Raw genomic sequence first — 17,577 nt, forward strand, 5'->3', positions numbered from 1 at the left:
AGCCCACGCTTTATAAGCGGTTCCTCGACGGCATCTTCATGGTGTTGCCACACTCAGAAGATAACCTAATTACATTTATCAATGCCTTTAACACATCCGGCCATCCATTTCACCATTTCGTATTCCGCTTTAACTATTAACTTCTTAGATGCCCAGGTATAGTTAACCAACGGGGTCTTGTTCACAACCTGTTCCGTAGACCTACGGACTCTCAACAGTACCTAGCATTTAAGAGTTATCTCCCGCGTCATACTAAGCTTGCCATCCCTTACAGGCACATCGGGAGAGGCGTAATCGCTCCAGTGACGACGAGCTGGGCAGAAATCTAGCTGAACTTTAGCAAACATTCATCAATCGCCAATTTCCACTTAATTTGGTTGACGACGCACTAAACAGAGCCCGCAAAGCAGATCGCAAAGCCCTGTTCCAAAACCACGAACGCATGTTGGATAATAGTTCCGTAAACCTAATTTGAACATTTAGCAGCGATGTTACAAGCGTTAGCAGTATACTAAACCGTCACCATAGTATCCTTCTCCAATCGGAGCGCATGCGACAAATTTTCCATCAGCCACCGCGCGTAAACACGCGCTAAGTACTAGCTCGTTTTAAATTCAAGTCCCGTGTTCGTCGTGAAGAGGAGCCAGTGAGCGAATTCATCGCCTCGTTTAAACGTCTTACGGAGGGCTGCGAATACAGTACTTTCCAAAATACTATGCTTTAGGGCCGGATTGTATGCGGTATCAACGAGATGGGAATGCAAACTCGTCTTCTCGAAAATCCAGACCTTACGTTCGATATTGCTGTGAAGACTGTGTTAGCCATGGAAACCGCGGATAGAGATTCTAAGGAAATAACAAAGGCAGAAGTGCCTGCTCCGGCTGCATGTGCCATTAAGATAGCACAGTCTGTACGGGACACCTGCTACCGTTGTAACGGGAGGCATTCGCCTGATCGCTGCCGATTTTCAGGCGCGGCTTGTTACCGCTGTAAAAAGACACATTTAGGACATGTAACGCTGATGTGCCCGTCAGCGTGTAACAGTAGGAAAGGGGAGAAACGAGACGGAAGTCGTATAGTTATGAACCAGAAGAGAAGGACGCGCCGGCGCCAGAAGACGGACACGAAAAAGGTTCATAATGTCGATGATAGCGACGAGTCGACTGATGATGTGGTTTATGCCATGTGGTCAGTGTCAGCCCAGGACACCGTGAATCCATTCGTGGTTGAGCTGGAAATTGACGGGAAGCCCGTAAAAATGGAACTGGACACGGGAGCCAGTGCAAGCGTCATGGGCGAACATTTTTGCCGTAGACAGTATCCAAAAGTAAGGATCGAAGGTTCTAGCGTCCTGCCCCGAAGCTATTCAGGAGAGCTCGCATCAGTGGTAGGGAAGGCAGACGTTTTGACGAGATACCGCGACAGGGAGAGCATTTTGCCGTTGTTCATCGTGAAGGGAAAGGGGCCTATGTGGTTAGGTCGAACATGGATGAAGGAACTCCCCGTGCTTTTGCCCCAGTGGTAACAAGTCAGCGGAGTGGTGCAAAACGTAGTAGCTCGACACGCGGCATTGTTCAAAAGTGAACTGGGGAAGTTTCGAGGTGTAGAAGCGAAGGTCGACCTGAAGGAGGAAGCTCGCCCGCGTTCTTTCAAGCCTAGGACGGTGCCATTAGCACCCCAGAAAAAGAGTAGCGCAAGAGCTGCAGAGGCTTCAACGGGAAGGAATTATAACGCCCGTAAGGACAGCTGAGTGAGCCACGCCTATTGTACCGGTATTGAAGCCAGACGGACGGGTGAGGCTCTGTGGAGACTTCAAGGTAACCATCCACCCAGTTACCTTGGTTGAGAAATATCCCGTGGCCAAGGTCGAGGAACTCTTGACAAAGCTTTCTCGCGGGAAGAGGTTCACAAAGTTAGATTTGCGTGATGCTTACTTGCAAATTAAGATACATCCAGAATATTGGAAGTTAATCACCATAAATACACAACTGGGAGTGTTCGAGTACAATAGGTTGCCGTTTGGGGTCAGTTCAGCACCAGCCTTGTTCCAGAGAGAGATAGAAAACTTGCCTCAAGGGCTGAAGCATGTGGTGGTTTATTTAGACGACATCATGGTAACAGGGTTATGTGATGAAGACCATATACGGAACCTGAAGCTCGTTCTGCGTAGGTTGGAACAGGCAGGACTGCGGCTAAAGCTAGCTAAAGAAGCTGAGCCGCAGGTGGAGTACCTTGGACATGTAATTGATGCCGAAGGAGTGAGACCAAATGCTCACAAAGTTGAAGCCGTTATGAAATATGAAGTTGAAAATCCTACAAACAGCGAAAATATTCAATATTTACCACAGGCGTGAACGGCAGCTGCTATGGCCCGCCTCCGAGGCGAACTGGCCATGACATCATACACAGAACATGTTGCCGATTCGCGGACGGGCTTTTGCGAGCAAAGTGTAAAATGTTCAAACAAGCTTGCATACTTTGTCATGAAATATGTGTTAATTTGAATTGGAGACAAGGTTGTAACTAGCCGTTGACACAGAATCCTACGAGAAATGTAATATAACCGTTGACTGACAGCATGGTTACCGGAGCACGTTTTCCGCTTTGGACTTCTTCGTGAGAACATACCTTCGTCAGTGACATTTTACGAGCTGCTGCGTACCGAACGATCAATAGACGCTGTATGTGTCGCATAACCTCTTCCTCCATTGTTGATAATTTGCCTTACGCCATATTTCAAGTGATTTCGACGGGATATATACAACGTCGTTGTTGTCCAAACCGGAACGATGCACCCACGTGGTCCGGCGGGGTGTGTCCTCCTCGTCGTTCACAGTTGACTGAGAGGATTGGATGGCGATGACGTAAGCCCACTTCGAAGGCATATATCCAGCCGACAACGGCAAGCCCTTTCATCACCACCACCACCACCACCACCATATATCCAGCGGTCACACCCTGCTATTTTTGTCTCATAATTGCACCTCCGTTGTACTGAATACGGTTAAAAGTCGATGTGTGTACGATAGTGATGGATCATGAGAACGGCTTTCTGCAGAGTGCTCGGAATTCTCGAAAATCATTTCATGGACCCTTTAAGGAGTTACAAAGCTAACTAGGTCTCATCAACTTTTATCGCAGATTCTTGCCAGGCTTATCAGCAGTTCTGCATCTACTAAATCAACTCCTGGGGTCTGGAGAGTCTTGAGAATGGACTAGTAAGGAAGAAGCTTTGTTCCTACAGAGCAAGGAGCTGGTGACATCAGTACACAACCCAGGCCTTCCGGTTGTGCTCTGTTGCGATGCCTCCCTATACGGCCAAGGGGCGGCACTGAGTCATCGGAACAACTCACGTGAGCAACATCCGATAGCTTTCGCGTCAAGGAGTTCGGCTGCAGCAGAGAAAAATTACAGGCAATTGGAAAAGGACGCCCTGGGTGTCGTTTTTCGAGTGAACAAAATCCGTCAGTATTTATGGGGACGGCCGTTCGAGATAGTAACAGATCACAAACCATTATTGGGACTGCTGGGTCCAGGAAAACCAATTCCCTCGCAAGGCTCGCCCAGACTGTTTCGCTGGGCGTTATTACTTTCAACGTACCAGTACGACCTCGTTTACAAATCCGGGTCTGGTATTGCTCACGCTGACGGGTTGAGTAGAGTGTACCCTTCCCAAGTGAGGGCAGAGAAATTGGAAAACCGGCTGAGATTTTCATGCTGGAAAGAGAGTACTCAGGAATCCTGTCAGCAGTCGTTATGCAGGAAGCAACGACAAGAGACCCTCACCTTCGAAGTGTGCGAGAGGCAGTAAAAAACGGATCAGCGTTACCAATGGACCCATATTTTAACTCTTCTCGAGCTCGGTTCCAGGATCTGAGCCTACATGAAGGGTGCCTGCTGCTAGGATCTCGGGTTGTTGTGCACAGCGAACTTCGGAAGAAGGAGCTTCGTGTCCTACACGAAGGCCACCCGGCTGTTGAGAAGATGAAGGCTGTGGCGAGGAGTCATGTGTGGTGGCCAGGCCTGGACCGTGACGTCGTGGACGTTGTTCGGGCTACCAGGTTTGCCAAGAGCAGCAGCATATGCAAAAACGTACCGAAATGACCGCGTAGCCATTCCCAGAGAAGTCATGGTCACGCCTTCATGTGGATTTCGGCCGTCCATTTAAAGGACGATTTTGTTTTCGTAGCGGTGGACGCTTTTTCCAAGGGGGTGGAGGTGCTGCCCGTGACATCCCCGTCTGCAACAGCATTATTGCTTGCAACACGTGGGATCCCAGACCTCATTGTGTCTGACAACGGTGCAGCATTTTTGAGCAGTGAATACCGCAAGATTTTAAAGCGGAATAACATCAAGCAGCTTCTAATTCCACCATATCATCCTGCGTCAAATGGAGCAGCTGAGAGATTGGTACAAACTGTTAAATCTAAGCTGAAGAAAAGTGCAGCAGGAGATTTTAAAACGCAGATTGCGAGGCTTTACTACGCTACCGTTCGCAACCTCATGCAGTCCCTGAACGTACAACAGCTGAACTTCTGATGGGAAGGAAGTTGAAGACTGCGTTGGACAAGCTTAAACTTGAGTTCCGGAAGAATGTGCAATTCCAGCACCGAAAACAAAAGATATGGCACGACCGTCATTCTTGGAATCTTCCTAAATTGACACCGGGGGACGCGGTCTACGCTCGGAATTTCAGACAAGGGCATGCCTGGGTTGCAGGTGAGGTCACACAGAGGATGAACTCTTCGTCCGTAAATCTGCGACTGGCTAACGGCACGGAGTAGCACCGACACGCAGACTTCGTGTGAGGAAATGCTCGAGAACGGTCCAGATCTCAGTAGCTTTGACACTGGGCTCTGAGCCGCCCCGGCCGGGATCGTCCTGCACTGATCTACGGCCGTCTTGAAACCGTTTGCACCACTCAAACGCTTTGCTGTGGCTAAGAGTATCGTGGCCGTAATGAGCCTGAAGTCTTCTGTGAATTTTAGATAAGTTTACGCCTTCATTCACGAGAAACTTCATGACAATTCGCGGTTCGATGTGCGCGCTCACCTCGTTGTCGGCTATCTTGTCCAGCACGTGTCTGCTGTGTTGCACAAACTTTGCACCACCACGTGGTCAACGCAGAGGCCTGTCGCGTGTGAAAATGACGAAAAAAAAGTAGCGCGAGCCATTTGTACACTCAGGAGACAGAAAGTCCCGGTATGACTTGAACACCCCTCGTATTTGCTTCGTCCTGTGTGCCGCTTATTCATAAGGTGTCATGATGACGTGTGTATACGTGGTCTTTGACGACATTCGAGTTGTTGCTTCTGTGGACGACGTGAAGAATTTGGCAGATATGTGAAGAAACGATGGCAGATATTTTCAATCGGAACACGGAATATACAGTGCACGCTATTTTCCGGAAGGATGGCGAGAAGACCCGTGGGAGCTTCTTTCTGGAAGGTATGTGAACGGAATTTTGTTGTATATAGTTTTTGCTGTATGCGTGTGTGTGTGTGTGTGTGTCTTGTTTCAAAAGAAAAAAATATATGCTTCAATATCTTGTGAATGGAAATTGACACGTTAGAAGTAGATGTACCTTTCAAATTCTAATATTTGTGATACCGTATCTTCAGATTCGCTACGATGCAATTCAGATAGATTGCATGTCGCGTTGAGGCACTGAGGATATCGCCAAGGCCAGCAACGAACGAAAGCGGACAGGAAAACCATCAAAGCGTGAGCCGGAATCGCAACAAACGCGGGATGATGTGAGTGTTTACAAATCTTGAACGGTGTTCTATCGCCACCAAATGTCTGTCCTTCTGTTGCTTTTCACTGGACAACATGCCTGAGGCTGCTGCTCACCAGACTGGTCATCCCTCTGGTTTGACAAGCATTTATCGTTATTTTTTCTTGTTCGAAACGCATACGCATATTTTTGGTCTGCGTTTTGAGTATGGCAATTTATCGTAATGGAATTTTATGGTTTTGCCACTGCGAGGAGTAAATTACTTTCGTAGGTGCAAACATGCTCACTCACTTTGGTAATGACTATTCGGTATTTCGTGTGTTACCTTCTATGACCTCTTTGGCTATCGTACCTGAAATGAATTTTATTTCTAGGTGCATACGTCCAGTGCTTCAAGAGCAGAGCGGAGCAAGGTGAAGAAATCAGAAAGAAAATGAAGAGAGCCGCGACACTGAACGACAAATTAAAGTGTCTGAAAAACTATTTAGGACCTGATGACCTCAATACCAATAAAACGAATTTGAACACGAAGTCGTGCTAAGGGCGCTCTGTGTTGTTCATGCCTTGAGGTCCACGCTGTGGAAAACTCAGGTCATGAGGTAACCGCAGGACCTCAAGCTCTGAGGTAACCCCAGAACCCCAAGCTATGATGTAACCCCAGAACCCAAAGCCCTGAGGTAACGTCAGGGCCTCAAGCTCTGAGGTAACTCCAGAACCTCAAGCTCTGAGGCAACCTCAGGACCTCTGATGTCCCATAATACCTCAAGACCTCAGGCTCTGAAGTAACCTCAGGAATTATTTTCAATTGGGCTTCCCTTTCCCAATTTCAGGAACTGTCACTTTTCTACCGTCACTCTGTGGGCTGGGTCTCCAACCTGATTTGATCAGACTTATGGCGATTGCGCTCAAAAAGTCGTTGCGCGCTATGCTTGGAGTGCTTCCAAGGAGCGTCAATCATATGTTCGGCTATTTTCTTCCGATCGGAGAGCTTTTCAAGATCCATGTTAATTATCATGAATGTGAGGAAACTCGGCACACTCTTCATATTGTTGGAGTAAAAAAGTGACATTTACTTGAGCCATTTCCGAGTTAACTTCGCGAAAATTTACATCACATTCACATCAGGAGGCGGCAACAAACTAGTAAGAACAAATGCCGTCGACCCCATCACTCCAGGTTGAGTAGTTATTATTGTCATCAACATTTTTTATAGTTCAATGGTACGTTATGTGGGATACCCTTGTTGTGACTGACACGACAAACAGGTCAGGAGAGGAAGTAGCCTTTTTAATGTGTCGGTGGTCCTAAAGCCAGGGCCGAACTAACTGCTCTCGCGCCGGTGGCGCGTAGCTTGAACCGACCGCGCGGGACGAGAGTTGGCAATGGTGCTGCCACATCACTCCCCCTCCCCCATAGAAGAGAAGCCTGGGCGATAAGAACGGCGTAGAATGGGGCTCCAGGATACCGTTTTGGGAGGAACGAGAGCAGGGGTAGTAGCCGTTGCGACGCTTTGCGGATGGGTGGGGGTGTCAGGGCCCAGGTCACCTGGCAGGGTGAAAGTGGCCAGTGACGACGCGTCGACGTGGGCCGGTTTGAGACGGTCGAGAGATACTGTGTCCGGGCGGCCCTGAATGGACAGTCGGTACCACTTAGGGTGCCGTTCCAGGACGAGGTAGGGGCCGTCGTAGTGTGGTTGCAATGCGCGTCGGACGGAGTCGCGCCGAACGAAAACTTGCGTTGACGTCGCGAGGTCCGGTGCGACGAACGTATGGCTTCGAAGATGACGGCCGGTCGGGGAGGGCCGGATTCGGGACATGGTCGCACGAAGCTTTGCAAGAAAAGAAGACGCATCCGACAGATCGGGAGAAGCGGCAGGCTCGAAGAATTCAGATGGAAGCCGAAGTGGAGTGCCGTACACAAGCTCCGCGCTGGAGGTACCCAGGTCTTGCTTGAAGGCGGTGCGGATTCCGAGAAGGGCAGTTGGCAGGACATCGGACCAGGATGCGCGGTCTTGAGTACACGAGAGAGCGGCCTTCAGATGACGATGAAAACGTTCGACTAAGCCATTTGCTTGCGGATGGTAAGCGGTAGTTCGTATGCGATGTGTTCCCAGAAGGTGCACGTTCGGGTCACCAGTTGTTGTGACTGACACGACAAACAGGTCAGGAGAGGAAGTAGCCTTTTTAATGTGTCGGTGGTCCTAAAGCCAGGGCCGAACTAACTGCTCTCGCGCCGGTGGCGCGTAGCTTGAACCGACCGCGCGGGACGAGAGTTGGCAATGGTGCTGCCACACCCTGTATATACCGTTTACGGCGAAATCGTGTAGACAGTTCGCGGCAACTTTTTGTGCCAGGGCCCGCCTGTTCTCGCTTGTTTTGCCAGACCTCGTATATTAGTGTGGCGTCTAGTAAGCGCCAGGAATTTGTCAGCAAGCACATTTGTCGCCCAGCCTCGCAACGACCGGGCAATGGATTGCTGAACTATATTTGGTTTTGTCACATCCGCGTCGTTAAGGTGGCCAGAGCCCTCCTCTGGCCGCACGTCGAAGTTCACTGAGTTGAGATGAGTTCACTGAGTTGAGACGACGGTACTCGAAGACGAGCGACTGCAATGCCCTTAGCGTGATCCAATCGTCAAAAACTGCGAGATTCCTTGCACTCGTGTTCGGGTGGAAAAGGTCACGAGATCCACCGCGGGCTCCGACCTAGCAATTTCCTAGAACTAGGCTGTATTACAGTGAAATGACCACCCGAATTCTCCATTAGTCTTACCAATAGCCAGACGGCTGCATACCGCCCACAGTCGATGTAGGTCCGTCGTGTATTATCTTGTGTGCGTCCGCTACTTCAAGTTGTTGACCACGATGTCTTAGAAAGGGTATCGCCGTCGCTGTTCGCGCAATTAAGTACACCGAGGACGATAAAATCATCCTCGCAAGCGCTCGGTGACAGGGAATCGCCGCTCTGTTAAATTTGCCATCACTCAACAGTAGGGATCGGAACCGAAACTGAACCCGAACCGAATCGAACCCTAAACATTTTTCTGCTTGTCCTGAACCGAACCGGAACTGAACAAAAACTGGTATGGTTACCGGTTCGGGAATCGGTTCAGAGGTGAAATACGTAATTGTACTATCGACTGACCTTTTTTTTAATTATTGATTTTTTGTACCATGTCAAATGAGAGTAAAAGTAAGTGACTGTATCGTGAGCTTTTGTTTTTTCTTTGCCGGAACAAATGAGGGCCCTGACCGGGTTCTGCCAAAAAGCTTCCAGCACTTCACTTTTCAATTTCAGCAAACGACCACGGGAGTGCAATACAATAAAATATCAGAGCCCTGCTACTCCCTTCGGATGCCCTGACCATCTTGTGCAACGAAGAGGCAGAGAGTGAAACCGAAACGATGCAAAACTTCGTGCGTTTCCCTAAGAACGCTTCGTCTTGTAAAGTCAAGTGGTCGTGGCGAGGCAGCAGTAGACGCTTCCTGAAACGGTTATTCACCTTTCACACCTTTCTCATACAACCGTGTGCGGTGAGGGTAAGCTCGTTGTCATGTTGCAAAATTACTGTCGATGAACCGGTTGAACCAGGACCGAAAGAAATAACGGTTTCAATCCCTCTAAGTGTCCTGACCTCTGACCGCTCTTCTTTATTTTTATTTTTTGGTTTCTCCCGGAGCCTAACCTGAACCGAATCGATATACCTGAACCGGTTCAAGCTCATAATTTCGGTTCAACGGAGGTAAACCCGAACCGAACCAATATGCCTGAACCCGATCCCGAACCGGACCGAAAAAAATAACGGTTCCTATCACTGCCCACGAGTACGTTGCGCTTGATCAATCCCTCTGCAACTACTACGGTAGCAGTTGCAACTGCAAAACAATTGTTTTGCTCTCCTGTCAGCCGCCACTGGGCGGCTTAACATCAGGCAAACGCCATGCGTTCCGTTTCATGACAGTGAGGGGAAACGTGCATCATCTGCTATAGCAGTACATTTCCACAAATTTCTCGGAGATTATTTCGTTTATCTGAAGGAAGGTTTCAGGGTTGTATGTCTACTGTACTCTTTAGTGCTTTACAGGTCGTATAGCTTGAGCTATGAGAATCGCCTGATGTCCCTTTGAGCGACCCTTGACTTATAAGCAACAAACTATCTCATTGAAACGCATATATAAGTGCGGTAGTAAGTTATGTGCTTAGAAACAGATGTAGTCAGCTTTAAAGGGGCTATAGCATCCATCGCGGTCGATCCCAAGACTGTAGTGCCGTTTTACTCTGCGTGCATAACCGATAACAACGCGGAAGATCCGACGCGAATTGGTGGCGTTCTTCCTGTGCAGTTTGATGTACCACATGGCAAGAGCAGATGATGGATATTGGGAGTATTCTGGAATTCTCTCTTCGGAAACGTCACCCGGACAAAGCCAATCAGAGAGCAGCTGGAGGGATCTTGGTAATCTTGGGGATCGACCGACCGACAGGCGTGCGAGGCGGAATATTTGGCGACGGCGTCTGCATTGTGATCGGCTTGTGCAATGTTGTTTCTGTCGGACGTTTTCGTACAGCCAGAAGCGTAACACCGTGCTTCACGCGGCATGGTCACGTCAGAACTTACACTGGTAAGCGAAAGTCCGCGTATTTACCGAGTACTTTTTCACTAGTATATTGCGGTGCGAACAAAAAGCATAGGACGCCAGAGATAATTCCCTGCGTTAGCGCTCTCATTTGTGTGCCTTGCTTGCGTCATCATAGTTCTAGCTGCAGTAGGATTGCGAATCTTTAAATATCGTTCAATATGTAAGCTGTTCTTCGAAGAAAAAAATTGCCAAGTTGACTGTGAGCACTGTCCAACGTACACACGTACCCGTATGTGATGGTCCATACAAGATTGAGAGTCCGAAGTTGGGGAAGTCGGTACATGACAAGTTCACACCGCCGCAGCCACAAACACAGACAAAAGGCGCACTCAAGACATGACAAACTGCAACTCGCGACTACTTTACTGTTCAATACACACACGCTCTTAAATACCACAGCAGGTACACGTTCCCCAACCCGTTCGACCTACTTTTTGGGATAATAGATTTCCTATTTAATGAGGGTGACGGAGGGAGCGCTGACACATTTTCCCCTTTTTTGTGAATCAGAAAAGCTTAATTTATCTCTCGCTGCGATCGGAGACTACCCAGCAGCACACAATATTGGGCCCATATTGGCTGGTCATTGGCGATACGGGTCCAATATGGGGCCCGTTTCGCCAAGATTTCTCCCATATTGGCTAAAACTGGGCAATATGGGCCCCATATTACGCAGTTAGAAACAATATCGGGAAAATCCTGGCAATATGGGGCCCGTATTGGCCGTGTACAACCCATACTGACTGAAAATACAGAAAGTGGTACGTACCCCTGTTGCACAAATGCCCAAGCAGCACGGCAAGATTGCACGTTGAAGTGCGTGAAATGCCCAGTTCAGTACGTCGTTACTTCGAACAGCTTCCCGCAGATGATACACATTGTCCGAAACGGTCAACATACATGGCAATCCCATTGTAACGTTCACTAGAACTCGACAACTTTCCACGTTGTGGAAGCAGCCGCCATCTTGCTTCGCGATGCCAATGCCAATCTGTCAAGCCGACTGAGAGCAAGCGGATCGTTTGAGCGAAATCACGCGTCCTACAAGTAATGCGCATGCGCGACAGCGGGATCGGGATCGGACGTTTCATACTCGCTAAAATGTCGCTGGTTCCCCTAATGACAACGGAATTGCGGCAAGTCAAGTAAAAAACACAATGTTTGATTGGAAGGGATGGCTCTTGTGTAAAGTTAGGTGCTTTCAAGTTGCTGCAAGCAGCGTGAGTTGCTCTGTCGTATGTCCGTCACCGTCACGAAAGTGTTTCGCTCCTTCGTACTCTCGGAGCGGGTTGGAAACTTTTCGTTCATAGAATATTGCGATCCCAATGAATGGGATCTTTTGCATTGGTGGTTCTGCACTCTTTTGCGTTGGTGGGACTGCTTGTGTCCTTCAGCAAGGCGGGCGCTGTACCCGTTCTCCGTTTTTGGGACGATGCAGTGTTTTTTTGTGTTTGTAATAGTATGCAACGTGAGTCAATGCGATCTGCAGAAATGAAAAAGCAAAAAGAAGAGAGAAATAATATCACTGGTGGACATTAAACTGGATAAGGCTTTATTGTTACATGGTCTCCCCGTTGGTGTTATCACAGATGTATTGACAATATTGGCGCAAAATGGGCTTGCCAATATGGGCAGGCGATATAGGTTGAATATGGAGTCTGGTTGCACTCCCCATATTGGTCCAATATTGGCGTGCTGCTTTGGTAATTTCCATGGAAGTTTTATCAAAGGATCGCAGCGGGATCGAGAGATATATGAAGTTTTTGTGATTCACGGAAAGGGGAAAAACTGTGTCAACGCTCCCTCTATCACGCTCATTCAGGAGGAAATGTGTTATCTCAAAAAGTAGGTCGGACGGGTTGGGGAACGTGTACCTGCTCTGGTATTCAAGAGCGTGTGTGTATTGAACAGTAAGGTAGTCGGAACATAATATGTGCCTAAAGTAGTAATTTCAGGCCATTCCTCACGAGAGTTCCGTCATGAGCGGCTCCGCTGCCGGATGTCGTGATAAAATACGGATCATCCCTGAAATATGTCGCTTGGGAGGGGAATGGCTTGCAAGGGTGTCATTTGGTGTAGAATTTTCATTTACAAACAACAACTTTATTTCGAGTCAGCTTTAAAGGGACGTTTAAAAGGCAATTTATTTTCAAGAAAAAAGCTATGAGTGCCGCAAATATGTCGTTTTTACAATTCAGTTGTACGACCAGACGGACATCTTTTGGATTATAGTATACACATGACTGATTACCTAAAATTCATTAACTGACTCTTTCATTCGGGACTTTCGGGCAAGAGCGAGATAAGAGAACGGGAGGCAATCCTCGTTGAGCTCCGTTTTAACTTTTAAGAATAAAAAGAAACAGTAGATGCTGTGAAATATCGATTGCTTGATTTCGTTATGCAAATCAGCCGAAACCGAAAAATCGCGCCTGAGGAGGGCATCGCCCTCGCCGATGAAGGCTTATCTGGGGCGGAAAGCGGTTTACCTGGCCAGCTGAGCGGCACGTACTCGAATGATCTACATCGCTCCAAATCACGTGGCCCTCTGACGTGAAATAAGCGCTGTACTCTCTGTATTCCCTGTCGCCGTGGTTTCGTTTTCGGTTCATTTGCACGAAAAAATTCGGGGACGAGTATTTGGACGCACTGTCGTGTTCCAGGATTGTTTAAACGTGAAGTGGCTTGCAACTAGGATAGTGTCTCAATCCGCTATCAACTTTTGCTTGAATTCCCCTAATTCAAAAGTTAATGAATCCATTTAGGTAATAGTCACCTTGTAGTTGCACACTTTCTTCAAGCGGGTGTCAGCCTAGGTGTAGGACCAACTCCAGAAATATCTCTCGTCTATGCTGCTCTTTCGCAAAAATTATCAAAAGGCTAGAAAAACACCCTATATTTATTTTGATTACAGAAAACATGAAATTGCTGCTTTAAGGTTCTTCGCCAGGTCTACATTACTCGTCCCCCCTTACACCAAATTTCTGATATCATCGCCAAGCTCAACCTCGAATGACGGCGCTCTCCGCAAATGATTCATTGCAGGCAAGGCAGGGAGTGCAACGGATGTGGAAACTCGTAGCGTTATGTCGCGAAACCCCTAATGAAACCCAGCAGTAGCTGCAGCAATGAAGCAACACTTTCCTGGAGAGAAAGAAAACGACGAGCTTGTCCTGTTGGTGCTTGTCAGTGTTGTCTTTCCTCAATATCAATAGCAGTTATCATCTCGAGATCATCAGCAGCTCATTTGCATCTTACTTTTATGATCAGCAAGTGTCACTGCTTAAGTAGAATGAGCAGCGATGCCATTGTGGTCAACGTGCGGATCATTTTTGTCAACACGTGAGCCAATTGTCACTACAAATCACCCTCTCGCTTATCGCGAAAGAAAAAAAAGCAGAATGCTCTGATAAACAAATTACAGTTAGTCGTGCAAATCCCCTAATGTAGTTCCGAGCTCTATGGTCGAAACTCTTACCTGAACGAAAAACAATTTGGGTTTAGCAGCCAGACCTTTACACTTCCCTGGTTCGAACATGGTATACACTTTGGACAGTTGAATTTCTTGGCCGTCTGAGCAGATTATGTCATCATTCTTCGCATGGCTGAACAGGAACAAGCAGAGGCAGTATGAACTTGAGTGATCCTCGCCAGCCACTGCACCAATAACGAGACGAATAAAGAAGTGAAGAAAAAGAAAGCAAAAGGAGAAAACGAAAGGAAAAAAAACTTACACTTTTTAAGCGTTTTGAGCATCGCCTCCTTTCTTAGGTTATCATGCACATCAACATCAAATCCAAGCTGTCCTCCAAAGAGCGTTCGTATCCTCTCTTTGTCTTTTTTGGTTCCACTTTGTTCAGGATGTCCAGCAATCCCCTGCAAAAAAACAACATTGGCATACCTGTTGAAAGGTGGACTGGAGAGAATGGCATCAAGTGAGATGCAAGAAAATGCCAAAGCCTGATACATCTGAATACCTTGCCGGCTGTGTCTTGGTTTTTTGATCAAGTATAGTCGCGTCCTACACGTATAATTATCTAATCAATAACCAGTACATTTGCATTGACAGTGCTATGTATTGTCGTTGCAGTTTACCAAGCCCAAACACGTGCATGTGTGGACTGTCGCGTTACCCCTGTAGCAGCACTAGTGCCATCGGATGGTGGCAGCTTAGTTTGAACGTGAGCGCGCTGAGCGCGATTAAACCCAGTTGTTAAAACCAGTTGTTCTCCAGCAGTCACGGATACAGTTGTCAGTCCCTTCCTACGCCACATTTGGTGACCAGGACCTGGACATATGCAAACCTTCGTTTGGTTTCATGGAACCTCTCCCGCCGCAAAGTGTTCCCGTCGCTGGCGCACCGCTGCCCGCAAGTTCGACAGCGGGCCCGGCCATTTCGGCCGCCGCCACGCCACAGCTGCGACTTCCCCCTTTCTGGCGACAGAACCCTCGGTCGTGTTTCCGGCAAGTGGAGGCACAATTTGCGCTTCGGCACATACAGACCTAACAGTCGAAGTACTTCCAGGTCCTTGCAGGCTTTCATCCAGAAATTGCGGCAGAGCTGGATTGTGTCCTCGCCTCTGTCTCGCTTACTGAGGCCTATGATGTTCTTACGAGCTCCATATTGGATCGCCTGGAAGTTTCCGAATGTGCCAGGTTTCAGTAGCTACTTTCTGAAGAAGACCTTGGTGACCGTAAGCCTTCACAGCTGCTGCACCGAATGAAGTAGCTGTTCGGAGATTCCGTCAGCCATAGCCAGCAGCCGCTCTTGCGGGAATTATTTCTTCAGCGTTTGCCGCATGAGCATGGTTCTGGCATGATCTGAAGACCTGACCCTAGACAAGCTGGATGCTTTGACAGATCAGATCACAGACTATTTTGTTCCTCGGCATCCGTCGGTGGTGGTAGCGGCAACGCCAGCTCAGCCTTCACGCTTGGTTCGCATAGAGCAGAAGCTTCACGACCTAACGGACGCGTTCCACTCACTCTCTGCGAGTCGCCCCAGACGTCATTGCCGCTCCACTTCTGAACCTCCACCGGCCCGTCGCCAATCGTCCACCCTTTCGCCTCCACCGTCAGAAGATACTCCTTCACGTGCCAACCTTTGTTAGTACCACCACCATTTCCGACATCGAGCACAGCGCTGCATTTCGCCCTGTACCTGGCAGGGAAATTCGCGGGCCGGTCACTGAAGGCGGCCGGCGATCCCGGCCCAACTTCCAGCCGCCTTTTCGTTGTATGTGACCGCGTTGCTGGATACCGCCTCCTGGTCGATACCGGCGTTGAGGTCAGAGCGATCCCAGCGTCTGCTGCAGACCGACGCCCTTCGCCCACCGGCTTTAACCTTCAAGCCGCCGACGGTAGCACAATCAAAACATACGGCCTACGCTCCTTGACGTTGGACCTTGGCCTAAGGAGGTATTTCGGTGGGTCTTCGCTCTTGCGGATGTCTCGCAGCCTGTTCTAGGCGCCGACTTCTTGGCTGCCTTCAACCTGTCGGTTAACGTCCGCCATCGACGCCTTCTTGACAGCACCACAATGCTTGAAGTGAAGGGCCTGTCTCCTCCGGAAGTCCCAACTGGTATCCGCGCGCTGCGCCCAGCTTCCCCGTCTCTTGGACAAGTTTCTGGACATCACCAAGCCCTGCAACTTGAAGGCACCGGTCAAGCACGACGTGACCCATCATATTACCACCACGAGCCCTCCAGTCTTCTCACGCTTCCGCCGCCTCCCCGGTGACCGCCTGGCTATCGCCAAACGCGAGTTTAGGTATCAGTCGGCAGTCCTCCAGCAGCTGGGCCTTCCCGCTCCATATGGTGCCTAAGAAGGATCCAGGAGATTGGAGGCCATGCGGCGACTATAGGTCCCTCAATGCCAGGACCATTCGAGACAGATACCTTCTACCTCACATTCACGATTTTACTGCCAGTCTCGCAGGCTGCACCGCCTTCACGACCCTGGACTTGGTGAAAGCCTATCACCAGATTCCGGTGCACCCGCCTGACATACCTAAGACGGCCGTCAAAGCAACTTTCGGACTCTTTGAATTTGTCAAGATGCCTTTCGGGTTGTGCAATGCTGCACAGAGCTCCCAACACTTCATCAACATCATCCTGCGAGACTTACCTTTCGTCTACGCACATATTGATGGCCTCCTCATTGCAAGCACCTCGCAGGAGGAGCACGTTGTGCATCTCCTTCAGGTATTCGCCCGCCTCCAAGACTACGGCCTTGTCATTAACGTTAAAAAGTGCAATTTCGGCAGAGCGAAGCGAAGTTTCTGCGCCACCATATCGATCAGCACGGCATTCGTCCTCTGGACACCAAGGTGCAGGCCGTCCGTGAATTTCCCCATGCGCAATCAGTACGGCAGTTGCAACAGTTCCTTGGCCTGCTGAATTTTAACCGGAGGTTCATCCCCGGCTGCGCACGCGTTGTCCGACCGCTCACGGGCCTCCTCTGGGCGCCCAAGTCGGCGACCTCCAAGTTGTCCTGGACGATGGAACGTGTGGCCTCATTTGTAGAAGTGAAAGTCGCCCTTGCCAATGCAACACTGCTCGTCTATCCAGTTCCTTCTGCCCCAACCAGCCTCATGGCTGATGCCTCTACCACGGCTACTGGCCCCGTTCTACAGCAGTTCGTTGATCGCATGTGGCAGCCGCTTGGTTTTTTTCTCCCGTCGCCTCAAGACCGCCGCGCCCCACTACAGCACGTTTGGGCGCGAGCTCTTCGCTGTATACGCGGCCGTGAGGCACTTCCGCTACCACCTGGAAGGGCGTGACTTCCACTTTCTGATCGGCAACAAGCCGTTGTCATATGCATTCTGTGGCAACCACTCCGGCTACTGTGAGCGTGAGATCCGTCAGCTTGCTTTTATATCAGAGTTTTGCACCGACATTCGCCATATCGCTGGCGTTGACAACTCGGCAGCTGACACTCTTTCACGCACCAATGCACTTCCCTACTTGCCATTCCCGGTGAACGTCACTGACCTCCTGAACACCCAGGCTTAAGGATTACCTCGTTAATGAATCCTCCCTTGTCGTTCAGAAGGTACACCTTCCAGATTGCGTAGACCCTCTTTTCTGTGACGTGTCAACTGCACATCCTTACCCCTTCGTCCTGAGCTGCTACGCCGCTGGATCTTCAGCAAGCACCACAGACTCGCCCACACCGGCGTGCGCGCTACACAGAAGGCCAT

At 49.3% G+C, this 17,577-nt stretch overlaps 1 protein-coding gene across 1 annotated transcript in view; it reads right to left on the minus strand.

Annotated features, from left to right (window-relative positions):
- LOC135379032 (caspase-3-like) overlaps positions 1–17,577 on the minus strand; it is a 179,280-nt gene that overhangs the window by 45,626 nt on the left and 116,077 nt on the right. The window contains exons 6-7 of the mRNA XM_064612279.1: positions 14,111–14,252; positions 13,855–14,033 (exon numbers count right to left, since the gene is read on the minus strand). Coding sequence (XP_064468349.1) covers positions 13,855–14,033; positions 14,111–14,252 — 321 coding nt within the window. The remainder of the gene's footprint in view (positions 1–13,854; positions 14,034–14,110; positions 14,253–17,577) is intronic.

Source organism: Ornithodoros turicata, chromosome 1 (assembly GCF_037126465.1).
Source record: "Ornithodoros turicata isolate Travis chromosome 1, ASM3712646v1, whole genome shotgun sequence".
Classification (NCBI taxonomy): Eukaryota; Metazoa; Arthropoda; class Arachnida; order Ixodida; family Argasidae; genus Ornithodoros; species Ornithodoros turicata.